The sequence below is a fragment of the Balaenoptera borealis genome, assembly GCF_965194805.1.
Source record: "Balaenoptera borealis genome assembly, chromosome: 21".
NCBI lineage: Eukaryota > Metazoa > Chordata > Mammalia > Artiodactyla > Balaenopteridae > Balaenoptera > Balaenoptera borealis.
Window position 1 is genome coordinate 27,002,942 of NC_138880.1, and position 27,742 is coordinate 27,030,683.

Genomic DNA, 27,742 nt, shown 5'->3' on the forward strand with positions numbered 1-27,742 from the left:
CACTGCTCCGGTAGAGATTAAATTTCATGGGAATTATTAACTAGTTGAAATTTTGAAATTACTATAGTATGTCTGGTCTAGCAAGCTTCCCAACTTGATTTGGAGTGTTTATGTCCATTTCTTCCAGTGTTATGAATTTATTTAGGCTTCATTTTGATTTATTTAATTGGGGAGGGGAGTATTTGAACCTTTTTTCCCAGCTTTATTGAGCTATAACTGACATATAACATTGTGTAGGTTTAAGGTATACAGTGTCTTGATTTGATACATATTGCAGAATGATCACCGCCGTCTGCCAGCTCACACCTCCATCACATCACATACTTACCGTTGCTTTTTTGTGGTGAGAACATTTAAGATCTAGTCTCTTAACAACTTTTAAGTGTATCATACAGTGTTGTTAACTGTAATCATAATGATGTGCACTAGATCCCCAGAGCTTATTCATCTTATGACTGAAGTTTGAACCCTTTGCCAACATCTCCCATTTTCCCACCCACAGCCCCTGTCAACCACCCTTCTACTCTCTGTTTCTGTGAGTTTGGCTTTCTTAGATCCCACATAAAAGTGAGATCATACGGCATTTGTCTTTCTCTGTCTGACTCATTTCAGTTAGCATAATGCCCTCAAGTTCCATCGTGTTGTCACAAATGACAAGATTTCATTCTTTTTTATGGCTGAGTAATATTCCATTGTATATAGGTACCACATCTTCTTTATCCATTCATCTGTTAATAGACAACTTAGGTTGCTTCCAGGTCTTGGCTGCTGTAAATAGTGCTGCATTGAACATTGGGGTGCAAGTATCATTTCAAATTAAGTGTTTTCATTTTGTTCGGTTATATACCAAGGACTAGAATTGCTGGATCATACGGCAGTTCTATTTTTAGTTTTTTTGAGGAACCTCCATACCGTTTTCCACAGTGGCTGCACCAATGTATTACATTCCCACCAAGAGCGCACGAGGGTTGTCATTTCTCCACATCCTCACCAATACTTGTATTTTCTTGTGTTTTTGATGATGGCCATTCTGACAGGTGGGAGGTGATATCTCACTGTGGTTTTGATTTGCATTTCCCTGATGATGAGTGATGTTGAGCACCTTTTCATGTACCTGTTGGCCATCTGTATTTCTTCTTCGGAGAAATGTCTGTTTGAGAAACTGAATTTGAATGAAATTGAAAGAAATATCTTCTTTTAAGATGGATCCTGGAATTCCGAACCTCAAACAGTGATAAAATTAAGCGTCCTCCCAGTTCGAAGTCTGCTAATGATGGAAGACACACTGTGGGCGGCGTCTGGAGGTCAAGTGTCTGTAATCAGTGTGGAGACTCACGCCGTGGAGGTAAGTCATTTTAAGTGGTTACACAGTGCGGGAAGACGCACTCCAGAACCAGTCCGACTAACTTCCGAGGCTGAGGTCGAAGATCGCCTCTCGTGGGTAGAAAGCTCACGCAGTGTCCTGCCTGCGGCTCTGTGCTGAAGGAAAATCCCTCCTAGTGTGGCTTAGAAGGAAGGATTAACTCGAAAGTCCCACAGCCCTTGTCTAGCCACATCCATGGACTGATTGTCCGTTATTTACCTGCTGTTAATACAAACGTTACTTTAAAAGGCATATTCAGTATGAACATACTAGTAAGTCTTCAAGGACATGTGGAAAATTAGTGTTTGGTTGAAGAGGCGTTTCAAGTCGGTGTGATAAATGGATTATTCAGTAGAGATCATAGTCATTGGGAGAAACCAGAACTGCATCGCAGGCCCCAGCTCTTCACCGTTGCAGGCATTCCAGAACGAGGGACGTTAGAATACAAACAAAGCCACAGACTTACAAGGTACAAACAGTAGGATGGTTCCGTTACTTTGCAGTGGGGGGAACTTTCCAGATATGTCGTATACCTAGAAGTTGCCATGGTAAAGAATATGATAAATTTGGTAAAGTTTTAGAACCTTTTTCTTTTTGACATCTACTATGTGTTGTTTGTATTGAAACTCTCGTAAATGAAAATTGGTAAAATATTTGCTGCATCTGCCACCAAGTGTTAATGTTCTTATGTAAAGAGAATTCTTGTTAAATTAAAAAGAAGAAACCAGGCTAATAGAAAATGTTCAAAGGACATGAAAAGGCAGCTCACAGAAGAAGAAATACAAGTAGGCGACGTACTCACAATACACACACACAGATAGCGTACTCACACGTGGGTGTACGTAAACATGTAGACATACACGTGTATATGTGTATATACATATATACACACGGAGAAGATGAATTTCACTTCTCATTGGACCTCTTGAATGTTTTAGCCACATTACTAAAACATGCGATACACATGTAATATGTTTAGCCATATGACTCCTTTTATTGTTAAAAATGAGACAGACCTACTTATTTCCTGTCTGTTCATCACCGTGTCTTTGCTCCGCGCTGCCCTAAGGAAACTCCTCTAACACGGGTGCTTTTGCAGCCAGTGAACTACCTCACAAGTGAAAATCTCGCGACCCTCACGAGGAAGGTGGTGGGAAGAGAGGTGTGTTCAGGTGAGGGTTGCAGGGGGTGGGCCCATCTCTCTGTGGATCTGGCGCCTCTTCACATGCTGCCCCGAATCCCTGTGGGTGGCTTGGGGAGCAGGTCCACGCCCGGGAGCCGAGGTGCTGCGGCCAGGAGCTCGGTCCTGCATGGACTCAGGCTGGCGCTCTCGCTGTCAGACCGCACACCGTTCTTCCATCTGTGTTGTTTCCGACGTGACCTCCCCAGGGGCCCGCAGGACGGAGCCTCCTCAAGTGACAGAGGGTCAGCCGGTCAGCCGGCCAGCCGTACAGGAGACGGGGCTGATGTCCAGAATAGGAGGCAGGAGACAAACCTGTGAAATTGCTTTTGCTCGTTTTTTTTTTGTTTTTTTTTCCCCCCCACCGCCCAGCGCGGCTTGTGGGATCTTAGTTCCCTGACCAGGGATTGAACCCGGGGCCTTGGCAGTGAGAGTGCAGAGTCCTAACCACTGGACCGCCAGGGAAGTCCCTGCCCAGTATTTTTATGGGAACTTCTTGTTTCTACTTCTCTCCACCTGCTCCTTTTTACTTCGCGTGCCTCAGACTAACAAGAAGCCCTCAGTGGAGTGTGGAGAGGTCGTTAACCACGGCCCCTGCGCAGGGCACTCTGTAGACGCTGTAACCGCTGCTGGCTTGTATTCCAATGCCTTGCACACCAGCAGTGTCGCACCTTATCGGTGACGTAGTGAGGGTCCGAGTGCAGATCCTAACTCAGCCCTGCACTGCACGGTGGTCGCAGGTGAGCCGCTTACCTGGGCCTCAGGCTCTGATCCGTAAGCTGGCGATCAACCAACTTCCTCGTCAAAATGAGAGGTCATATTGCTAGCAAAGAGCGCCCCAGTAGTGGTTGCTATTTATTACTAGAATAAATTACTATTGGAGTAAATAAACAAGAGCCAGAAATAGCATTCTGTTAGTCTGTATTTCAGTTTCTTTTCACAGAGAAGGAATAATAACGTAACAATCTTTCTTTAGAACATCTCTCCAAAACCAATACGTTAATTTTGCCATAAATTCGTACCGAAAGCCGGAATGATGGTTTCTGTAGCTGCCACCAAGGCGACTCCAGACTAACATAACGTTATGACCTAATTACCATTAAAAGGTTATTTCCACGTGCTCCAAAGGATGTATATGCTGTAAATCTTGAAGACTCAGAAGTAACATATTTGGATTTAAATAAAAGCCTCCTTTCTGTGCATTTTTAGTACCCAAATGAGTAAATGTATTTATAGAGAGAGAAGCAAAATCTACTCTGTTATTAAAAAAACATAATTTATCCAGTAGTTCCGCCGGGCAGGGAAACCACAGTTGGGGTTCCGGTGCAGCTCTGCAGGTTTGAAACCGCAATGCGTCTGCAGCCTCTTTGGTTGGGGTGAGGGCGGCTGCTACAGGGAAGCTCCCTGAATGTGCCCTGTCTGTAGGGCCAGCGACGTGGGGCCACGAGGCTGCACTCGCTCTGCGTTGGGCTGAGCAGGGTGCGAGGTCTGAGGTCCAGCGGCGTGAATGTTCTCGCGGTGGCCTCTGCAAGGCAGTGGTTGGCACAGCTGCAGCGGGGACAGCGGGGCTGCAGTGCCAGCTTGGCGTCCTGATGGGGCAGCGCCGAGCACCTCACCCAGAGACGCCGAGCCAGGCGGGCTGTGTGTGCCCAGCGCAGCAGGAATAAAACCCCCCGCCTTCCCGCCAGGTCAGGGAAAGCGGACGGGGAGACGTAAGTGTTAAATGCACGTAATGCAGCTGCAGTCACCTGGATCTGGGGTGGGGGGTGGGCGCCTTCTTTCTTCCTTCCCAGCTACGTAGGGCCTTCTTCACGGGGTTTATTTCATGCCTTTTAAGAAAACGTTGAGCTTTAGGAACATGGACGCAGCTCTGAAAGCAACCTGACGTTGAGGAGCAGGCGGTTTGTTGTGGATTCTGCGGGTGCTGACCTCACAGCTTTGTTTCTCGGAGCCCCGATTGCACAGGTAGTTTCGGTTTAATTACTGGAGCTGTTTAAAGTAAGACCTGTTCTTCCTTACTCTTGATTTCTGCAACGTGCAGTGTTCCTGACTCAGGACAGACAGACAGAAGGACAGGAGAAGAAGAAAAAGCTTTCCTTCCAACCCTACCCCCGACGTTGAAGAGAAAAATAGAATGAAAGAATGAAATGGATAAGATACTAAAGGTGACCTAGTAGCAGAGCGTTTTCTGAGTTGAAGCATTTTTTTCCTGATGAGATAAATTCCCGTCATTGTATAGAAAGACACGAATGCAAGGCACAGAGGCGACAGGCCCAAGCTGGCAGGCGGACCGGTTCTTGAACTCCTACTGCCGGTCCCGGCCCTGCTTCCCTGCAGAGACCGTCAGATCCGCATGATTTCAAGGTGGTGGGAGACTTAGACACCCTGTTGCCCAAAGTTCCTGTTTTCACACAGAAAACCAAGCCTCTGAGAAGGTGGGAGACAATGGCCAGCATCCCAGAGATAAAGTATTGTTCACATCACCCGTCATCCAGCACAAGCATGTCACGCATTTAAGAAGTACAGGTGCTGTAGAAAAAACCCAAAGCCCAGGAAGAACTCACAGCCCAGGTGCGGTGCCAGAACAGGTGAGGGCAACACCAGCTACCTGGCCCCTGTGGGCAGGTCTGGGGTCAGGACTGGCTACGGCATCTGCAGGGCCCCATGTCCAATGTCAGCCCGGATTCCGAGATGCCAGCAGCCAGAGCATCACGCCAGGTGCGGGGCCCTCTGAGCCTGAGACCCCGCGAGGGTCACAGGCCCGTGAAGCCGCCCTGTCTGGGGAGAGGAGGACTTCAGCAGGTGGCAAAAACGCACGGCATCTCAGAGGAGGAGTGCTGTGTGTCAGGACGTGAGAAGGCGGTTCCTGGAGGACCTTTGCCCGGAAGCAGGGTGAGTCCGAGCGTGGGGACGTGGGGTTGGCGCAGGTGTGGCCAGAGGGCACCTGGTCCCTCGTGCGCAGGAGCGTGCGGTCCCCTCCTCGGTTCCCGGGGTTTCCGCCTCTGTTGCCGTGAGCGCTCACGGAGCCTGTTGGGCAGCGCTGGCGAGGCCGAGGCCGCGACCGTGAGGGCAGCCGCGCTTGGCTCCGTTCCCGGGGCAGGTCGGCGCGTGACGTCCTGAGCCCCGCCACGCCGCTGTGCACGACGGGGGCCGTGTGGGGATTTAACCAAGGGACAGACGCCAGGAAATCTGTCTTCTCCAAGGATTTTTGTTTTGCAAGGAGTTGAAAGGGGGGTGAGATTGGAGACTGAAGACCCACTGAGAAGGTTGTTCCAGAACTCTGTCGGGAAAATTCCCCTCCCCGTGGGTGGAGGACAGAGAGGGAGACTCTGAGGTAGATTTTGCAGAACGAGGCACTTCTGTAAAGAAAAGCAGCCGGTTGTGAGACGCCGAAGACCCGTGAGCAGACAGTGGTGGACCCGGGCGGCCGCTGCAACGGTGGAGGTGGCCACAGGACGGCCGGGAAGCAGCATGCAGGACGCGTGGGACAAGATAGCCCGCAAGACAGAGGATGCGAGTGGGGTGGCCTAGGCAGTAACCGAACGGAGCCGCCGGAGGGCAGGGAGAGGGTGGGCCCCGACCAGCAGCGGCTCTGGGCTCCCTCCTCCCCGGGCTTGCTGAGTTCTTAGAAAGAAACTGGGGTTGAGGACCGGCAAACCGTGACTTTCTCGCTTCTTCCACAAGAAGTTTCGACAGTAGCTGTGAAAGAGCCAGCAGCCAGAAGGAGAGCGAGTCCTGTGCTCCTTTACGCTCAGGTAGCACAAGGACTGCTCAGCGTCATGTGACGTTTTTCTTCCCTTTTTAACCTCTCTTTGGAAGCTGCCTTGCTCTGCCAGGGATGGCCTTCCGGGAGCAGTGAGCGCCTTGTCCTGAGCTGACCTGGAGGACCAGCCGGGCTTTTCCTCTGCAGAGACGCAGAGCTGTGAGGCCGTCTCAGCACATGTGGGGAGGGGTGGGCCGCTTGCCCCATTCCTCCCAGTCGGCCCCGCTCTGCTGCTGAAACCTTAACTGCTCGGTGACACACGGGGCAGTGGGACGTGAAATCGTGCTCCCGCTTCCTGCGGCCCTGGTCTCGGCAGTGGGCTTCCTCCGAGGGGATCTGTACCGGTTCACAAAACAGCATGGGAGCTAGTCCCCATGAAGCCTGCCAGAGAGGAAAGCCATGTCTGTTTCTGTGGTACAGGGCAGCCCCAGCCACCTCCACAGGCTGTCCGCAAAGTGAAAAGACGACCCACGGAATGGCAGGAAATACTTACGAATCGTGTATCTGCCAAGAGTGCGTAACAAAGAGCTTGTATAACTTACAGCTCAACGATCAAAAGAAAAATAGTCCAGTTCAAAAACGGACCAAGGATCTGAACGGACGTTTCTACAAAGATACACAGGCGGCCACCCAGGGAAGGGTGTGCACCATCCTTAGTCCTTAGGGAAGTGCAAACCAAAGCAACCATGAGACACCACGGCACGCCCACGAGGATGACAGCAACAGAAAAGGGACATGAACAAGTGCCGAGAGGACGTGGAGAAGTCGAGAGCTGCACGCATCGCTGGTGGGGACGTGAAACGGGGCAGCTGTTGGAAAGCAGTCTGTCCTTCCTCAAAAGGTGAAACGTGGAGTTGCCGTGTGGCCCAGCGTTTCCAGTTATACGTGTGTACTCAGGAGGACTCACTCTGTAAGAACTCGGGGCTCCTTCCTAACCGCCGGCACCGGCTCGTCCCCACTGACACGTGTTTAAATTAGACCTGTGATGATCGGGGTCGCTTTGTGGGAGGGTGCACACGTGCGTGGAGGGAGGTGCCTGTGGAGGTGAGCATAGCACGGGCATCTCGGAGGAAAGGGCGGCCCCCCGGCTTTGGCTGCAGGAGGGGCCGAGGGCCCGAGCCAGTTGCCCGCCCCGAGGGCAGGGTCCTCGTGTTCCCTCCTGGGAGGTGCGCGGGGACTCCGGAGGGAACGCGCGGCCCCGGGCACGTGGTGATGGCAGGACTGGGTGCTCAGGCCGTCGGGGGCGTCCGCGAACTCCAGAATCACTGTCACGCCTGAGTCCAGGCTTCAGGGCGACCCCCAGGCCGCTCTCCAGCCCTGCCTTTCCAGCTGCAGTCTTCACTTAAAACAAGGTGTGGTGCCCTTGGACGGGCAGCCTCCCTTCCGATAAAATCAGAGACTCACGTGTCCCCCTCGGTGCGGCTCGGCAGTGCCGCGCGGGGTGGGTGCAGCGTGAGGGGCTAACCAACGAGCGCTTTCCGCACGGGTCGGCGTGCGAGGCTGGCGCCTTCGGCCCCCTCGGCCGCATAGTGGGTCGTAAAGAGCCTCCCGCATTGTTTTCAGTCCTTGAGGAAGGGGACAGAGGTGTAAGCCTGTTTTTTTCCTAGGGGGTTTTAAGTTACCTCTTTTCAGGCTAGAGAGCTGTGCAGGATTGTGACCTGCTGTGGGCTAAGAGGACTTCTTTGAGGGTAGTGTTTCTTCTCACTGTGTGTCCAGCTTCACCCCACCTGCCCCCCGCCAATCCCTGGTAGGCAGTGACCACAGCTGCCCAGCACCGGCCCGTCCACCATGGGGACAAGTTCCAAAAGTTCCCTCTCGGGGGCCCCGTGGAGCAGGGTTGTCAGGATGGAGACCTGGGGCAGAGCACAGCCCGGAGGCTCGGGAGGGACCTGGTCAAACGGAGAAGCAGCAGGTGGCCACCCGGGGACCGGACGGGGCTGGACGCCGAGGGGACCCTGAGAGCTCGGCGGGGGCTTAGCTGCCCGTACAGGCCTCCTCGCAGGCAGACGTGGCCCTCGTTCCCGCTCAGGTTTGGGGGTGCTGATGGTCCACAGGCGTCCAGGGGCGCTGCTCAGCACCTGCGGATCTGGGGTGACGGTGCCCTTGCTGTAGGTTGTTGAGGGCAGGTGAGATCCGGGGCGCCAGCTGGACACCCTGGCACGATGGGGATGACAGCGGCACCTGAGGCTTCACGCGCAGCCCAAAGGGCGGGTCCGTGATGGCGACGTGGGGTGCAGCTCTGTGCTGTACCCCCGACGCCCCGCCTTCCCTTCTCCTTGGTCTCCGCAGAGCCAGCTGGAGGCCCACCAGGAGGAGGGCATGGTGGTCTCACACATGGCCATTGCCGGCGTGGGCATCTGGATCGCCTTCACCTCGGGGTCCACGCTCCGCCTCTTCCACACGGAGACGCTCAAACATCTCCAGGACGTCAACATCGCCACCCCGGTCCACCACATGCTGCCAGGTGGGCCCTGGGGCGCTGGTGGGCGGTGCCACATCCCCCGGGGCCGGGGCTCGGGGCTGCTGGGTGACCCGGGGTAAAGCACCCTTCTTAGAGGTCAGAGCCGCCCATCGCAGACGGTTTAGTGCTGTTAATAAAGCACTGGGGCGGGGGGCGGGGGCAAGGATCTGAGGTTGAAGGGCAGAGAAAAGGAGACTCTCTGGTGGGGGTCTCCACGGGGCTCCGCCAGCCCCACGCGGGAAGGGTGTTCCCGGCAGCGGGAGTCAAAGCAGCCAAGGTGCAGGAGTGGGGTGTGGGAGCCGCATGTGGCTGGTGTGTGCACGCCCGGTGTGTATAAGCGTGTGGCTAGTATGTACACGTGTGAGCTTGTTAGGTACGGGCGTGTGGCTAGTATGTACACACGTGAGCTTGTTAGGTACGGGCGTGTGGCTAGTATGTACACGTGTGAGCTTGTTAGGTACGGGCGTGTGGCTAGTATGTACACGTGTGAGCTTGTTAGGTACGGGCGTGTGGCTAGTATGTACACGTGTGAGCTTGTTAGGTATGGGCGTGTGGCTAGTATGTACACCTGGGCTTGTTAGGTATGGGCGTGTGACTAGTATGTACACGTGTGGCTTGTTATGTACGGGTGTGTGGCTAGTATGTACATGTGTGGGCTTGTTGTGTATGGGCTGTGCTAGTATGTACACGTGTGGGCTTGTTATGTACGGGCGTGTGGCTAGTGTATATAAGCATGTTGCAACTGTGTGTATGTATGTAACTAGTATGTGTATGAGTTGCTTGCTGTGTACGGGTGTGTGTGCCTGGTGTGTATTGAGCCACGTCTCCACGGGGCTTTTAAGGACCAGGCTCACGCCGCACGACATTCCCCTCCTTTCCCACGTTGGCTGCGTCTCCTGGCTCCCGGCTGGAGAAGAGAAAGATCCGGTGTGCAGCGCGTGGGCTCCCACCCACACCGCGTGAACAGACCTGTGCAGGAAGCCCTCCCAGGGCGCTCGAGTCCCCAGTCCCTGTTGGACCAAAGCCCAGTGGTCACGTGCCTGTGACCACGTAACCTGTTTCCAGCTGGGCCACCGGCTGTACTTCATCTTGTTTTCTTTCCTTCCTTCCACCCCCCAGTTAACGACTCCCTTGTTTCTTATCCACCGGCGTGGCTTTCACTGTTCAGATCAGGATCCGCCTGGGTTCCTGTGGAGGCAGGAGACCGTGTGGTCAGGTGGGGACACCTGGCGGCCCCATGTCCCTGGGCCCCTTGGCAGGTGTGCCCCCGCCTGCTGTCACCATCACCACACACAGTCCCTGCCCCCCTCCTCGGGGCCCCTGCCGCCCTGGGCCTCCTGTCCCTGTGCCAGGACTTAAGGCTCTTTCTCCCGAGCCCATGTCCCATGCAGAAGGAGCCTTTGGGTGGCGTGTTCTCCTGCGTCTGCCTGCTGTATGCGAAATACCTCCAAGTTCACCAATATCCGGGGATTTTGTGCTTTTTCTGCATCTCATATTTTACTCCCAGGTTTGTAGCCGCTGGACCTGGTGGACAGTTAGAGCAGAAATCAGCAACGCTCAGAATGAGAGTCCTCTTGCTACGCCCGGGCAGTGGTTCTTGAATGTGGTCCTCAGAAAGGCATCTGACGTTGGTCTGATTTTCTTGCATTTTGGGGAACAGGGAGGCCAGATACGCATGTCTTGTCTGTCTGTCTTTCTTATTTTTATTTATGGCTGTGTTGGGTCTTCGTCTCTGCGCGAGGGCTTTCTCTAGTTGTGGCAAGCGGGGGCCACTCTTCATCGCGATGCACGGGCCTCTCACTATCGCGGCCTCTCTTGTTGTGGAGCACAGGCTCCAGACGCGCAGGCTCAGTAATTGTGGCTCACGGGCCTAGTTGCTCCGTGGCATGTGGGATCTGCCCAGACCAGGGCTCGAACCCGTGTCCCCTGCATTGGCAGGCAGACCCCCAACCATTGTGCCACCAGGGAAGCCCTGTCTGTCCTTCTTTGAATCGTCTTACCCTTGGGCCAGTGTTTCACGGTGAGAAGTGTTTCACTGTGTCCTCTCTGACACGTAGATACTTGTGTCAGTGCGTGTGTGCACCCTGTGTGAGCCTGTGGAATTGCAGGTCCTTGGACCACCGTCATCCTGGACACGTGTGTAAACCTCATTCTACAGTTGTGTTCGTGACGTTGCCCAAATGGGTTTTTTATGTATATATGGCAATAACGTGTAAACTGTCCTTTCGTGCTCTCACTGGAGTATAAAATTCCAGTAGGTTCTAGAGATGAAGACTTCGCAGGCCAGAAAGAACACAATTTGAAAAAAAAATTTACTCTACTCTACTGTGAGTCATGCCTTTTTTGTAGCAGAATTGAGAACCCTGTTTAGTTCCCTACAGGTCTCAGCGTGCTTTCCCCGTAGACTGTGACTCGTGCGATGAGCTGCATCTTTCTGTCCGGTTTGGAGCTCTGTTCTGAGCACCATTAGCTCCAGCGCTGTGCCATAAACCACATCATACTTGGCAGACACAGTGGATGACAGCGCCTGGGGTCAGCACGCACGTTTCGAAGGGCCGTCGGTCAACCTTCCTGGCCCCCGAGGTGGTTACAGCCCGTGGTTCAGAGGGCGGCATCTCCTCCGGGTCATGAGGCTGCATGAGTCAGGTCAGGATGCAGCTGTTTCCTCTTCGTCCAGAACAGTCAGGGGAGGGTATTTGGATGAAAAAGTGTTGAGACCCCCGCCCCCCATCAGATTAGCCTTCCCAGGTCCCCGCTGAGTGAGCACGTTGCTTTCCAGGGGTGACGTAACCAATGAAGTGGCACAACTTTCTATCTAATACAAAAGTCAGTGTAACTCTAAGTACCATCAACCACATCATAAGGGAATTCAGCAACTTAAACTAGACTCAAGGTTATGAGTTAGGGAACAGACTGAGGAGTGGGTTTTGTGTCCCCTGGGCTCTGGTGGCGTCCTGTGCTAACCAGCAGCTACTCAACCAGCAGTTGGTCCTGCACTAACCCGCAGCTCCTTAACCAGCAGTTGATCCTGTGCTAACCAGCAGCTACTCAACCAGCAGTTGGTCCCGCACTAACCAGCAGCTCCTTAACCAGCAGTTGATCCTGCGCTAACCAGCAACTGCTCAACCAGCAGCTGGTCCCGCACTAACCAGCAGCTCCTTAACCAGCAGTTGATCCTGTGCTAACCAGCAGCTCCTTAACCAGCAGTTGATCTTGTGCTAACCAGCAGCTCCTGTGCTAACCAGCAGCTCCTGTACCAGCAGATGATCCTGAGTTAACTAGCAGCTTCCTTCACCAGCAGATGATCCTGCGCTAACCAGCAGCTCCTTAACCAGCAGTTGATCCTGTGCTAACCAGCAGCTCCTGTACCAGCAGATGATCCTGAGCTAACTAGCAGCTCCTTAACCAGCAGTTGATCCTGTGCTAACCAGCAGCTCCTTCACCAGCAGATAATCCTATTACTAACCGGCAGTTGATCCTGTGCTAACCAGCGGCTCCTGTACCAGCAGATGATCCTGTGCTAACCAGCAGCTCCTTAACCAGCAGTTGATCCTGTGCTAACCAGCAACTGCTCAACCAGTAGTTGATCCTGCGCTAACCAGCGGCTCCTTAACCAGCAGTTGATCCTGTGCTAACCAGCAGCTCCTGTACCAGCAGATGATCCTGAGCTAACTAGCAGCTCCTTAACCAGCAGTTGATCCTGCGCTAACCAGCAGCTCCTTCACCAGCAGATAATCCTATTACTAACCAGCAGTTGATCCGGCGCTAACCTGCCCGCCTCCCTGGTCTCTGTCCGGGTGGGAGCCGGGAGTGGGTTCCAGTCATAGCCTTTCCAAGCACACTTGGAAGGCTGGCTGCTTCTCCTACTCTCTCCCCTGTTTGTGTGTTTCTTGCGAGCATTTGAATAAACCTGGCCGTCCTCCCCCGTGCTGCTGTGTCCCCGTGTGAGAGGACAGCGGGGTCCCCGGAGAGCGTGCATCACACAGCGGCCAGCTCCCCCTGCCCCTTCGTGTTGATAACTCACTTCCGCCCCATGCCAACTGCAGCCTTTGTCGGCATCTCTGCCCCGCCCCTCCCGCCCCGCCTCCCCCTTTGATGCTGAGTGGGTGGCCCCTCTGCCCGCAGCTTGGCCAGCTCAGAGCGCCGTGGTCCCACCTGGAAGGCCACAGCTGGTGCTTCCACAAGGAGTAGCCTGACGCCTCTCAGCAGCTCTGTCTGCAGACCCTCCGGAATGGGAAAATCTCCACGTTCCCTAGTTACCATTCAGTTAAACTTTCATATGTGAAATTAAAGATGAATCCTAGACTACTATGAAAATGGAACAAACCATCATTTGCTGGAACTGAAAGCTTTCAAACCAGTTAGAAAGAAAAACATCCCAGTTTTCCCTGGGATTTGTTATGTATGAAGTGAAGGTTTCGCGTTTGTTATGATGAAGTGAAGGTTTGGGGGGGTCCTCCCAGGAGCACCTCCCAGAAGCCCCGGGGTTGTTTCCTTTGGTCTTTCCCACCAACCGTGTAGTTTTTCCCCTTCTCATCATGTTTCGTAACCTTTCCGCACACGATGACTTTTCCCCATCCCGACACCACACAGGGCACCTTCTGTGCCTTTGAATTGTTTTGTCCTTTCTCTTTAGAAAGATCCACTTCTGGAGAGAGGAGTTTCTTTACAAAGACTAGAGAGTTTCCCAGTTTTTCACTGCATATAACGTAACACAGATGTAAAAGCTGGAGACAGGACGAAAAGTCAGATGTTCCTAATATGCTATTTACAGGCAAAGAGGCGGGAAAATTCCTAAGGGGGATAAAAGGTCACTTTCAAAATGCATTTATGAATGAAAATAAGTAGTAAACTTTTATCCTTTGTAATTCGAAAGTAAGATCTTCTTAATGCTTTTATTAGTGGTTGGAAATATTTCACATCATATTTTACGAGGATCTGTTAACCCTCACTGTGGAGGTGGGCTGTTTGAAATTCCCTTTTCCTCATTAGTTTTCTTTAAAGCCAAGTGGTAGATTAAAAGTATTTCAGATGCTTCTTTAATAGTCCTAGGCCAGTATTTTAAAAATGATATATTATCTGTGAAAGAAAATTTAACTCACAAATTCCTTTTTTGGAGAAGAATTAAAGGAAACTCAGTTTCCCAGACCAAAATATTTCAGGACGATCAAATAAATCACAAAACAATTTATTCATGCAAATAGTTTTCACTTATATGCAGGACTTGGCTACCAAAATGAGGGTGTGGGTGGACTTACATGATATAAAAACCCACAGCCAACCTCTGAACCGAGCCCTGAGATCACGTCATGAGAGTCTGCTTGTTTTTATTGTTCCCAATACTTTCGTGTGTTAAAAAGGAAATTTATTCACATCTAGGACCACAGGGCTATACCACTGCCCCAGTTTCTATATTCCTTCCAGGAGGGTGGCTTCAGAAAGTGGCTGCAAAAGGGAAATAATAGCTCTGTCCCCTGTCCATCCGGTTGTCATGACATTCTCCACGTTGGTGTTGAGAAGTAAGATATCCAGATGGAAAGTAACCTGCTGCCCCTGTGCACCAGGGCAGTGGCGGAGGCCGTACTTCACTGGAACAAAACAAAACACAGAGCAGTGAGCCAGTTCCAAAAGTCGCCTCCACCAGCTGCTTCCACCAAAGGTTCCAGGAGGGTCTCAGCTTTGCGGGTTTGCTTTCTGTCTCGAGCGTAGCTGTGGGGAATCACGTGGCATCAAGTGAGGCTTCTGCTCTGGAAGGCGCACCTGTGTGTCCCGGGACGTTCCCTGGTCCACGGAGCTCCCCTCCGAAGGGCTGCCCCACGACGGGACCACCTGCCCCTGGATAGCAACCGTTGTGAGCTGTGCCCAGAGCCGTGTTTCTAAATGGCTTCTGCAGTTCTCCCTGGCGTTTGGAAACGACAGCTCCCGGCCCGGGTGTAGACAGACACGCAGGTCCCAGGCGTCTCTAAAGCCCCAGCTGCTCCCATGGGCACGCATTTGGATTCCTGGGAACTTAATACATTAGCTTTTCTTCAAAAAATATGCCTGTATTTAGAGGTGAAACCAGATCTTTAGTTTTTGTGGCTGTTGTCTTGGTTTGGTTTCAGTGTTCCGTCCCCTAAATAATCATAAAATAACTTCAGTGGACATGGTGACCTGCCTTTGGCTTTGGTGTTTAGACCATTTGTTTTCATGCTTTTTATCTAAGATGAACTTAGGTCAAACGCAGAGATACTGAAAATGACTCATTTCTAGAGAGCAGAAGAATCCAGCTGTTTTGAAGTGCCCTCCCTTCCTTCCTGGCAGCAGCCCGCATGACCCTTCTCTGCTCTCGAGCTTCAGTGCTGAGCAGAGCCGCCAGGAGGGGCTTAAAGCCCCTGCTGAAGGCGGTGGAGCTGTGGGCAGGGTCAGGGCAGGGGTGGGATGCGCGGGGCCCAGACTCAGTCCCTGAGACGAGAGTCACGGGGAGACACGCACCTTTCACTCCACTTCCTAACCTTGTCAGGCTGACCCAGCTCTCTGGGCCTCAGAGCCTCGACTGCAAAGCAAAACACAGCAGAGCAAACAGCCAGAAGCTCCAGAGCCCTTGGACTCCAGTGTTTTGTATCCGCGTTTCCCGGACTTTCCCACCGAGGCCGTGAGAGGTCTCCTTCCGACGGAACCTTGGATGGTCGCTTGCGCCTCTCCCCTGTGATGCTGCGCGCGGGCTGCACTGGGAGCCCGTCCTACCTGTGAGGTCTCTCCTTACCTGCCTAGGTGGGCTCTTGCTCGCACAGGGCTGCCGTCTGACATGTGCGTGTGTGCGCACGTGTGTACGTGTGTGTGTGCAGCTCTGCCTGGAAGTGGATGATTTACGTGGACGGTTCGGGGCGGGGGTGTGTGGTCGGCTCTGGAAGGGCCGCCCCAGCGGTGCTGAGAGCGCCGTGCACGTGTCCTGAGGCCGTGGCCGTGCTCTGCCGGGGTGCAGCCAGGACGCCCCCCAGATCTCTCTCTCGCTCGTCCGGCTGAAGGAGTCGCAGTGTGTGGCTAGGGCTCCGGTGACACCCGCTGGCCGGGATGGCTCGGGGCTGCCCTGGGAGCATTCTGGCGGGTCTGTAGGGTTTCCAGGCAGTTCCCGGGGCCCCTGCCCCAGCGTGTGGGCTGCAGAGGCCAGACTGCGGGCCACAAGCCTCTTCTGTCCCCCAGGACACCAGCGGCTGTCTGTGACCAGCCTGCTCGTCTGCCACGGCCTGCTGATGGTCGGCACCAGCCTGGGCATCGTGGTGGCCCTGCCCGTCCCTCGTCTGCAGGGGATCCCCAAGGTGACCGGTGAGTACACCCCCCGAGTGCCTGCGTCTCCCAGGCCTCTGTCCTGTACTGTACTCTCGTCAAGCCCACGGGTCTGTGGTCAGCTGTGTCTTTGCTTAAACAGTGTAAATTACTTAGGTGGTTTTCTCTCTCCCTTGGTCCCTTCCCTTCTTCCTTCCTTTCTTTCCTGCTGTAAAGATTACATCTATTCATTTGAATCATCAGGTCATACTTTTGTCTTCCTGTTTCTGACGTCAGTGGTCCAGGGAGACCCTTGTCACCAAGACGTGTTGTCACATTACCTTTTCTGCCACCTGTTGGCTTTGATCATTTTACACAGTTTTGCTCAGTGAAAATGGATGCTTTTTTATGTTTTGCAAAGAAGGAGACCCAGCATCTGCGAAAGCTCAGTTGTGCTGTTTTGCAGTGTTGCGGGGAGTTGAAATGGGCACAGCCTTTTTGGAAAGCACTTTGTTGTTTAGGACTTGAAGATGCTTTTGCGTCAGGAGTCAGGGTTTGCAATTCAGGAGTCTGTCTCGTGAAGCAGCCAAATCTAGGAATAAACCATGATTCAGAAAGAACGGGAAACAGCCTAAAGGTCCAAAATTAGGAGCAGGGAGATGCTTAAGACAGTGGTCGCGTTGCCATTTTAGAACGTAACACAGCCAGTGAAAATAGAGAGCTTGGAATGATACAGAGAAATGTTAATTCTGTAAGTTAAGTAAAACCAAGATCTTAAAATTTTATGTCGATTATGTAATAACTCTCAGAGAAAAAGATTTGTAGGAAACTCATCGGAACATTAATGAAGATCTCTGTCTATAGTTTCTTCCTACTGTCAACACTGGAATATTTCACTCTGACTGCAGGCAGCCCTTCCTTCCCTCAACAAGCTTTCACGGGTCTACTGCAAATAGGTCTGTGCTTTAGATAAATTCCTATTTTGTTACGATCCACCTGTTAGGATCATGGAATTCCAAGTTGGTTTATTCATTTCTTAACTGCTGTCTTCGGTATGACCTGCCTGTGGTACATGCAGAAGCTGCACATGATGACCACGGGCAGTTTGAGTGGTAAAGGCTCAGGAGTCAGAAGCCCTTCCCGTCACAGCTGGGGACGCTCCTCCCCGACAGCCAAACATAACCGTTCTCCTGCAGGGTCTCACGTCACCGTTCCGTTGGTTTTTCTCCATAGTTTTGCTAATTTGTACCTTTTTCAAAAAAGAAGTCTTTAATTGTGCCATTTTAGCATTTTCTGTAATTGTCTCGTAGCGTACGTATTCCTCTCCGACGGCTTTCTTTCCACATTATTTCTGAGGCGCATCCTTGTTGGTCACGTGACTGTAGCTCATGGTGTCACTGCTGTGTAGCGTGGCTTTGTTCCCCATGTGACGTACAGTGGGTATTTAGTTGTTTCCTGTTCTGTGTGTTATGTGCTATGCCTCTGGGGGGGTTCCTCTGGCCACCCCTTCTCATAGGGACTCGGGTACCTCTGGCTGTGTGTCCGGGAAGGGACCACAGGTGTGTAGGAAACACTCACGTTCAGGTTCACCAGGTGACGCTGGGATGTTCCCCTGGGCTGTCGCTTCAGATGACACCTCCATGCCCGGTGTCTGGGCGTCCCCATCCCTCTTGACTTGTCCTTCAGCTCACTGAGGAAGTCACCTCGCCCAGCTGAGGAATCCTGTAACGTCCTCTGCTTAGGCCAGAGTGGGAGGGAGGCGCTAGGGCCCTGTTTCAGCCTCAAAGCATTTGGTGAAAAGGGCATCTACCCCCCATTTCTGTCACCTCACCTGCGAGGCGCTTAAAAATGGACATCCCATGCCCGCCTGGCCCTTGGAGTCTCGGTGTTATGGGGGAGTCTGCATTTCATAAAAAGACCTACAGGGAGTTTCTGGTGCTTCTTTTAAAATTCAATTCACGTCATCCTTGAACTGAAAAGCCCCCATTTTAATCAATACCATAGGACTAAATTATTCTAAACCACAGAATCTTTTTGAAATGAAAAATGGCAGGAAGCTACTTATAGTTTAGGCATCTTATTCCTAAAATTGACATATTTCAGGCATTTAAGTTTTTAAAACCAAGATTTAGGAAAACTTTTCCTAAATATATTATCTTAGAGCAGGGGAGAAGGCGTTTATACAGAGAACAGGAAAATAGCTACTTTATCACTTTAAAAGTACAATGCAAGTACCAGAACTGAGATACCGCTGACGAAGACCACGGTTGTATTTTAGACCACGGTTTTGAGAGCATTCTTGGACTTCACTAGAAATCCACGAGAACGTGGTCTGGAAGCTGTTCTCACTCTGAGCTGTCGAGTGCGGGGTTTTGCCGTGTGGACGGGGGGTGCCCGGGGCCCTGCCCGGCATGTGGGGCCCTGCTGAGCGCTGTGCCCTTTCAGGACGAGGCCTGGTCTCCTACCACGCTCACAACGGGCCCGTCAAGTTCCTGGTCGTGGCCACAGCCGCCCCCAAGGCAGACAGAGACAAGCCCAGGGACAGCCCGCCCCCCGGTGCCGACCTCCAGGATGAAGACCAGAGGGACGCGCTCGCCGGTGAGGGGCCCGGGCCCTGCCCGAGCCGCCGCGGCCCCGACGCCGTCTGGCTGGGGGCTTCGCTGGGCTCCCTCGCCCAGGCCAGCGACGTCTCCTCCACGTCCGGGTCCCCGACGCCTTCCCAGGGCTCGGGCTCCCTGGGGCCCCGCTCAGAGGAGGGCTTCGTCCAGGACCCCCTGCGGCTCCCCTGCAGCTCCCCCGGCCGAGGGCGGCGGGCCAGGAAGGCCAAGGCCAGCTCCGTGCTGGTGGCCTGCGGGGGACAGGGCCACCGGCGGGTGAGCAGGAAGGCCAGGCAGCAGCGGCCGGAGGAGCTGGCCTCGTCCGTCATGGTCTGGCAGATTCCCCTGCTGAACGTGTGAGCCCAGGCCGAGATCCGGGGGTGGCCTTTCGGCCGAGTCAGACACCCCGAGCGGTCCCGCCGCATCTGCGCTGGCTGGGGGTGAATCGCCCACCGTCTCGGGGCCGAAGAGTGCAATATCGTCAAGGGGGCGTCTCCGGCAGCCCCTCCCTCCACCCCACGCAGGGGAGCCCCGTGTGGACGCGCATGAGGAGGGGGGTGGACGCCACGTTTGAGTGGGTGGGGGTCCCGGGAGGATGCTTCACCTCTGACCCCCGTGGTCCTTAATAAGCACGGGACGCTGCAGACCTGTTCTCGTAGCCTGTCACCTAGAGAACTCTCAGACTCAGAACTCATGGGGAGATACAGCGTACTCACTGGTGGGGGGGTTTATTAACAATTCTTAAAATAATTGTACTTGATTCAGATTCACTACTTTTATTTATATTGTATATCTTTTAACTCCAGAATAGAATTTGTCACAATGAAGAAAGCCAGGTGACACATACCAGGCCGGGTGGTGTTATATGCTTTCTGAGTTGAACTGAGTTTTCCAAAGTGGTATAATGCGTGTACTGTATATTTTTAACAAAGTAGTATTTTTATATCGCATTTTTCTATTAAAAAAATTAACTAAGTTTTAGTCACTATGTTATCTGTAACATTTCACAAATAATGTTTGCTTTGAACCAAAATCCTCAGTGCCTATCAACATTTAGACTCAAGCGTCAATGCCAAAATATCCACGTTGGAGATGTGTGTGTTTTAGTGTCTCAGGAGACGTAGAAGGTGTCTTGCTTGGTCCATCCTTTCCTGCTGTGTTTGCACCTGTCGACCAGGAACGCTTCTAGCTTTGAATGCATGTCCTGAAGCACGCACGGTGCCGGTCAGGGTGGGCGCCGGTGCTGGAGGCGGACACAGGAAAGGTGGCCCTTGGTCGGCAGACTGGCACTTAGGGCCCCTTCTGCGGGCGTCGTGCACGAGTGATCCGAGTTCCCTGTGCTTCACGTGTAGTTATCTATCAATGTTCTACTTACTGGATGGTTAAAACAATGCAGGTCCACCCGAGATTAATGTCTCAGCACTTTACAGGTGACTAAAAATGCTAATTTTATGACTTTGCCAAATATTTTCCAAGGTGCATATGTGCCCGCATGTGAAAGAAATATCTCCCCCAGCCTTCCTTAAACTATTAGCTGCTATCTTATTTCATGAATAAAGTCTTTTTATTTAAAAATACAATATTGTGAGTTGCCTTTTTTCCTGTAAAACACAAAGGGGCAGTTAGGTTCGAGGGACGGTCAGGTGGTCCTTTCCAATGTGGCATCCCCACGTGCTGGTTTGGGAGTTTACGTGTGGATTCCAGAGACGGACACAATGTACGTGTAAAAGAGTGCTTTGAATTCCAAGTCGGTGCTGAGAAACTCTGTAAAGGCGCGTGTACTTGCCAGTTTTTATTTTGAGTGACATCATGAGTTGAATTAGTTTAATATAAAATATAAAGAGAAGTATCTAAAGTCAGCTCCATACTCTTTGCACTGATTAAAAATATACAGTTTCTCCGTGTTTTCAGTGTCCACATGAAACAGAAGTACTTAGATATGCCTTTTACTTAAACCTTGATGCTCAAAGACTGTTTGGTCTTCATCAGTACCTCAAAAAACTCAACTTACGACTACCATATTTTCTTATGGGATAAATAAGTAAAAAATAAAAATAAAAATGGTGCCAGCCGAGGTTTCCACTTACATTGTAATATTGGTGACGTATTTAGGAAAGCCTTGCTGTCACTCACGCCCATCTGTCACTTTACCAGGTTTTACTTTCCAGCTGTGTGGTGAAGCTTTCAATATCACTTTATTCTATTCCCATCTTTTAATTAAAATGTGAGCAGTCACTCAGGGACCGGGCCTGCCGAGAGGCCCTGGTTCCAGCCGGCGGAGGGACGCCTTTTGTGCCTTTTGAATCTGCAGTACTCAGAGCAGGAGTCCGGACCCTGGAGCCCGGAGAGGAGGTTTCCTTCCAGACGGTCTCTTTCTGGTGACAGGACTCCAGGCCTGAACAGAATTCATGCTGGGCTGGAGGACTCCCTGAATTAGTACGTGTAACTGCTTCTCTCTCTGACAAGCTGCAGGAAATGGGATTCTTTGCAAGTGGAATCATCTGATTTGATTCTCTAAATCACGTCCCAAAGTATCTTTTTCTGTAAATATTTTCATATATTGAATTTGATAAAAATATTCTAGATCCTGGGGACAGAGAGAGAATTTATAGCCACAGTTTTCTCACCTGTCAAATGGACATAATTTAAGCCCTAGCGACTGCACATTTTTTTGGTGGCTTTTAGATTTATACATGCATGAAAGCATTTCATAAAGCTGGATATTTTTCAGGCATAAAGCTTTCAAAGTAGCGGGAGCTCTGCGTTGACATAGAACCGCCATCAGATGCCAAGTCACGGCTCCTGAGGGAAGCAGTGTGTGGAGATTGCAGCCACTTCACTTATTTTCTTTAAAAAAAACCCTGAGTGAATGTGGAAGAGAAAATGAGTAGATGATTGCATGGTGCTCTTCTGGAGGTTTCCTTACCCGTGTGTCAGTTCTAATCCAGGCCCAGGGCGCTTCCTGCTCCCGCTCAGAAACCTATTCTCCCTTCATCCCCTCCGCCACCCTGCTGGCAGGCGTGCACACCCCTGTGACCCCCTGCCAAGGCGGCCCTCAGAGTCTGAAAGAATTAACCCTTGCAAAGTGGGTTAGTGAGCTCTTTGCTGCCTGACAGCTTCTGGGGGATGAAGGCACATTTCTGCAGCATCTTAATGCGGGAAATGCCATCCTGGTCCTTCCAGGCGGATTCCTGGTGCCTCCTTCGCCTTCCGGGCCCGTATCTGGTGACACTTCTGCCCAGTTATGTTAAGAACAGGCCGAGTCCTGGTTCCGAGGTAGACGGGCTGAGTCAGGGCAGAAACTTCTGTTTTGTCACCTGTAAATGGAAGGCTGTGACCCTAGAGCTTCGCCTGTCCCCCGGGCCCCCCTGCAGTGCGGGGCTCAGGGCAGCTCATTGCAGCCTCGCAGACACGGGGCCGGGACCGCTGTGCTCACGTCCTCCCGCAGATGGACACCGGCTCGGAGAAGGGCCAGCGGGCTGGGCCGGGCAGCGGGGAGGCCAGTTGGCGGGTGCACCGAGGCTGCAGGAGATGCCAGCAGAGGGACTGGAGTAGCCCTGTGTCCTTCCCTGAAGTTACCAGATCTTGGATGACAGGGCTGGACCCACAGAGGAGGAAGGAGGGAGACAAGGGCTGGAGCCTCTGCTGGGAGGCTGGGGCGTGGCCAGGACTGTGTGACCGGCTGCCTGGAGCCCAGCCAGGGCACGGAGCAGGCAGACCAAGGGCTGGGAGCACAGACCTCAGAAAAGCCGCCCACGGAAATCGGGGATCCAGGAGCTCTTCCCTCAGTGTTTCCTGCCACTTGCTGCGATAATCGAGCACCCGTTAGCGCGGCTTGCCTCCTGGAAATTCCGAACCCGGTTGCGTCCACCTGCATCCAGAGGGTCTCGGTAAGTCGGGGTCACGTAGACCACCTTGTCTGGCGTGTACAGCAAAGGATGTAGGGCTGCCTTTTAGGGGGTGACCTTCCTGAGTGTCCGGGATGCTGTCTGCTGCCTGACGGCAAAGCCAGAGCGTGTGTGGAGTGTGGGCAGCAGGCTGGGGGCAGCAAAGCCGAGGCCTGGGCGGTGGGGGCCTGCCCTGCTGCGCTGGGGGGCCTCCTCGGACACAGAGCCAGCGGAGCCCCGGGGAGGGATGGTGCAAGACTCTGAGATGCAGCCAGGAAGCCTTCTTCCCCGGCGTCCGCAGGTGAGTTGTCAGGGCCGGACACCTGCGCCAGGTGAGGAAGGGGACCGCGCGTGTGACGCTCCAGTCCGTAAGTAATGGGGGAGTTTCCTTTATCTTCTTCTGCTCATCAAAAACAATTGCTGCTTTTCTTTTTTGGTGCTAGCGTATGGGATTCCTGTTCTGTCTTCGGTTCAGTGGTTCTCAGTCGGGGTGAACTGGCCCTCCGCCCCGGGGGCCACGGGGCAGTGTCTGGTCACCACCTGTGCGGGCGTGAGTGCCACAGGTATCCAGAGCATAGCGGCCAGGGATGCTGCCAGACGCCCCGCAGGGCACAGGACGTCCCGAACGTCCCCGGGGCTGAGGTCAGGTCCCGGAGGTTCCTCCTTGTTTCCTTCCAGCCCGTTGCAGACATCACACAGTGTGGTGTCTTTTGTGATGTGAACATACAGGATTCCCATTCTGTTCTCAGATGTCCCCGACTTCTCACTGGTCTGTCTCATTTTAGCACTGTTATTCTAATTTGAGTATAAAAATACCTTGTTTAGGTCCTGAAACAGAACTTTTCCTGCAGACTAACAGGTGTGAACAGGGGCAAACAGCCCACATTCAAACACCCTTACTTAAATTGGTCTTTAAGCAAGAGTCACTGTAATGGCTAGTCTATAGCCTGAAGAAGATACGGATTCATACTTGGCCAAGAGAGAGAAAGAGAAACCCGTGCTGGCAGGAGACCCCTTAATATACGATATTTTAAGCAAGTTCAGCGTACGCGTATCCAGATTTACGCAAGCGACGGACGTGAGCTCTGGCTTCCCACATACTCACACTCACGATAGACGCGCTGTTGAATTCCTCAAGCACAGAACATGTTCAGACGAGGATCCTCCGCCTAGACTTCGTGTCTCCCCAGGGTCCACGGTTGACATCAGGGGCTGTGGATTTCCAGAAAGAATACCGACCGCTGTGCTCTGTGCTGCATTCCCGCCCCCCCGGGAGAAAGGTCCCGCCCACTGTCCAAACTGATGGTCAGGAAACTACGTGGAGCCACCTTCCTGGTGCGTGAAGTTTGTGTTGCGTCTGCATTCCATTTCAGTTAGTTTTCTAGACACACAAACCCGGGGTAAGAGCACAGGCTTTACTGCTGTGTTTACCATACGTCCAGCCAGGGGCTCGTTACTTCTTAGAACCTTCGTCTTCTCATCTGTACACAGAGTTAGTAGGAGCTGCCTTATGAAGTTGGCAGGAGATTTAGATGAAACGACGGCTGGAGGGTCTTCATTCAGTGCCTGGCATACAGTCGGTATCAATACGTAGCAGCTGTTTCTCTTCATACTGTTCTCCTCTGGACCTGCAGTCCTGCAATTCACGATTATCCTCATGAGCCCACCAGTTTCTCCCTTATTTAGATGTTTTCACCCTTTCAACACATACGTGGGGTTTGTGTGCAGTGGGCCAGGCCCTGTGCTGGGTGTTCAGGGCAGGTGGGGCCTCTCCCCGACCCGCTGGGCTGTTCACTTTACTTCTTGAACAACCCCCGTCTCAGTAACTTCTTGTGCTGGATGAATGATGGCCCCAAAGGTGTCCACATCCTCGTCATCCACTACTGTGAATATGTTACCTTGTGTGGCAAAACGTACTTTGCAGCTGCAACTAATTACAGATCTTGGGATGAGAATTTGATCCTGGGCCATCTGGCTGTCCTGTGTCATCACAGGGGTCCTTACAGGAGAGAGGCGGGAGGGTCGGGGCCAGAGAAGGAGACCTGATGACAGAACAGGTCAGAGAGAGGTTTGAAGGTGCTGCCTACCAGCCTTGACACAGATGGAGGTGCTACAGGCCCCTCTAGATGCTGGAAAAGCAAGGACACGGATTCTCCCCAGACTCTCCAAGCAGAACTGGCCCTGCCGACATGTTGATTTCAGCCCGATGAGACCCGTGTTGGGTTTCTAACCTACAGAACTGCAAGGAATAGATATGTCTTGTTTGAAGCCACTGAATTCATGGCAGTTTGTCTGAGCAGCCACAGGGAACCATGCAGTCCTGCAGACTAAAGAAAAAGTCCCGTTTCGTTAGGAATAGACACCACGTAGGGGCAGTCAGCGGGGCCACATTGGGCCGGTCTCCGGGGAGTCTGGGGAAGCCCCCGCCCCCACTGTGCACCGTTGCTGAGAACAGAAGCCCGCCAGGGTGGAGGGAGGCCTGTCACCAGGAAACGTTGTCCGAGGTGTCCTCCTTAGGCCCGGGTGGAGTGAGGATGGGGGGCTGCTTTCACCTGCGGGTACAGGTGCACCTGGGGCGGCTCACTTGATCTCTGCTAACGTGGGCTGTGGGCCGGGGTCTTTCCAGGCTTGGGAACGCTCCCTACCCTCCTGCCTTCTGCAGCGAGGGAGGGGCTGGGGGCCCCAGGGCAGCAGGGCACCCCGAGGGCACCCAGCCCCTCCCCCGGGCACACACAGCTCCCCTGGCCCTGCCCGTGTCCAGTGCCCGAGGACAAGGCCAGAACCCGGATGCAGGCTGAGGTCCCTGAGCCTGGAGGTGTGGTCAGGAAGCTCGCCCAGGCTCCCGACCCCCCAGCCCCCCCCCCCCCCCGCCTGCTGCGTTTCACCCGCAGGGAGACCCCGGGGGGCGAGGGCAGTAAACCCGGGGAGCCGGTCAGATCTGTCCTTTTATGGACTCTCTCCAGTTCCTGGGGGGCCTGAGGACAGGCTGCCTGCTGTCTTGGGCAGGAGGAGCCGGGCGCAGGGGGAGGCCTTGCTCGGCAGCAGGATGGGAGGAGGGGTTCCTAGACGGGGCGTAAGGCCAGGCCTGCTGACTGGGGGCCGATTGGGGGAGCGGTGACAGCCGAGGGGCTAGACGCTCAGCAGCGTTCCCGTGGGGCGTATTCTCCAAACAAACCTGTCGGAAATAAGCACATTTGCTGTTTCTCTCCAGTGATAAAAGCAAAACCACATACTTTCCGGGGGAGATAAGAAAAAGCACAGAGAACTAAATACTCAGGCAGAGATGGTCCTGTATGGTGTACGACCTTCAGCTCTTCTCTAAGGCTGAGCTGTGGCCTGTGTGTGTCCCCCCAGTCTGTACCCCAGTGCGATGGTGTCAGGAGGGCGGCGCTCAGGAAGGTGGTGAAGTCATGGGGGGGGGGGGCGCCCGTGATGGGATTTGTGTCCTTAGAGCGAGAGGAGGACACCCGGAGTGTGCTGGCTGCCAGCCGAGGGAGGACACAGGGAGAGGGCGCCGTCCAGACCTCCAGACCTCCAGGACCCTGGTCCTGGCCGCCAGAACCGTGAGAAGGAACGAAAAGAAACAGTCGTATTTTACCGCAGCCTGAGCCGACGAAGACAGGGTGTGATGTAAATACGCAGCTACAAACACGGATTAAAAAGTGTTGTCCACGCAGCACCTGTGTGCTGGGAGCTGGGTTTGCAGAGGAGACCTTGGTAGGGGGACGGACCCGGAACCAGAGAGCTTTGGGCCAGCGCACCAGTGCAGCAGTGAAGCTCTGAACAGAGATGTGGGCACAGAGCGGGTGGGAAGCCCCCAGAAGCGGCTTCACCGAGGGGGCAGGCCTTGAGCAGAGGTGGGAGAAGGGTAGCTGGGCCCTGGGGTGGTGGTCCCGCTGGGAGAAGTGGTGACTGCAGAAGGGCCATGAGGACTGGGAGATGCTTCCTGGGGGTGGAGGACAGGGGGTGGGGATGAGGGCGAGGCCGGCACGCCCCCTCCACCCCGAGAAGCCTCTTTTCTGTGTTGAAAGTTCAGATAAACAAACAAGGAGTTTATCTGATGGCTTCGAAAGCACCTGGCAGGGCCTTGCTGGAAGCGGGCAGAGGCACACACAGGATTACGGGTGGTTTCCAGGAAGAACAGGCCAGGCTGGGTGGCACTGTCACCTGCGGGGCGGCAGGAAAGGGTGGCCTTTATCTGTTTATCCAGGATGGTGAGGAAAGGAGCCACCCCGCGTCCCCTCCCACCAACCGAGTCCTCTGCCCTTGTAGCCTCAGGCCTCGAGGCCACAGGACCCCCGGGGTAGGGGGGAGACACAGCAGGAGATGGGCCATGGGCTCTGACGACTGAGGGAGCCCCAGGCCAGCCGGCCCTCCCTTCGCTCTGCCGCCTGGACCTCCTGCTGCAGAACAAACTGCTGGGTGGAGGTGGGGTGGCATGGGGGAAGTGGCTGCTGGGACACACTCCTGGCGCCCGCAGCTGTCCCCGGTTGGGGGAGCCCATCCTCCCCCCCCCCCCCCAGAGCTGCCGGCCTGCTTCCCAGGAGGCTGAGAGCAGAAGCTGGGGGCCGAGGGAAACAGCAACTAATCCGTGTCCAGCACTCTTGTAAACACATCAAGGGCGTCCCCACCTCCTGGAAGAAGGCCTGGGGGTTTCAAAGAGAGAGGCCCTACAAGTTTGATGTTAGCGGTTTTCCAAAAGTGTTTTCCTGGCGCCCATTTGAATCCCAGATCGGCAGGAGAGAGAGGCCCGCCTGGCTGGCTGTTAGATTTCCACATAGGTTTATTGGAAGTAGTTGAGAGCCCATTTTCAAACATTTTAACCGCCAACCCCCAGCTAATTTTTCACAGGTGCATTGCTTAATTCCACAATAAGACATTGTTTGGGAAGACAGGGAAATACCCACCCTGTGTGCTGTGGTCTTAGCAGGGGTGTGAAAGAGCATCAGCTTCCCAGGGACAATTGCCCGCTCACCATCACCAGGCGTCCTTGGAGCTGGGCTGCTGAGGTGGCATGTGGCCCACTGCCCGTTTGCCGACCCCCTGCCAGGACGAAAACTGAAAGCAGTGTGTGGAAACGTGTACAGCAGCTGGACAGAATGATCGTGTGTCTAACTGAACACTAAGAACATGGCTTTGCATTTTGCATGTCATTTAAGAATTTTTCTAGCAATTCATTTTTACTGTATTTTGGAAAGGTCAGTCTATAATAGATTGAAAACAGGAAAAAAATAACTGATTCATTA

At 53.4% G+C, this 27,742-nt stretch overlaps 2 protein-coding genes across 2 annotated transcripts in view; both read left to right on the forward strand.

Moving 5' to 3' along the window:
• The window catches only part of ARHGEF10 (Rho guanine nucleotide exchange factor 10), a gene marked incomplete at its 5' end in the record, with an annotated part of 87,926 nt that extends 67,737 nt beyond the window's left edge, over window positions 1–20,189 (forward strand). Inside the window, 4 exon segments of the mRNA XM_082375163.1 lie at window positions 1,203–1,345; window positions 8,596–8,770; window positions 15,950–16,072; window positions 18,458–20,189. Coding sequence (XP_082231289.1) covers window positions 1,203–1,345; window positions 8,596–8,770; window positions 15,950–16,072; window positions 18,458–18,969 — 953 coding nt within the window. The 3' untranslated portion in view covers window positions 18,970–20,189.
• Window positions 20,190–20,284: 95 nt separating this feature from the next.
• KBTBD11 (kelch repeat and BTB domain containing 11) overlaps window positions 20,285–27,742 on the forward strand; it is a 38,595-nt gene continuing 31,137 nt past the window's right edge. Inside the window, exons 1-2 of the mRNA XM_082375262.1 lie at window positions 20,285–22,499; window positions 23,687–23,831. The gene's annotated coding sequence lies outside the window, so the exon portion shown is untranslated. The remainder of the gene's footprint in view (window positions 22,500–23,686; window positions 23,832–27,742) is intronic.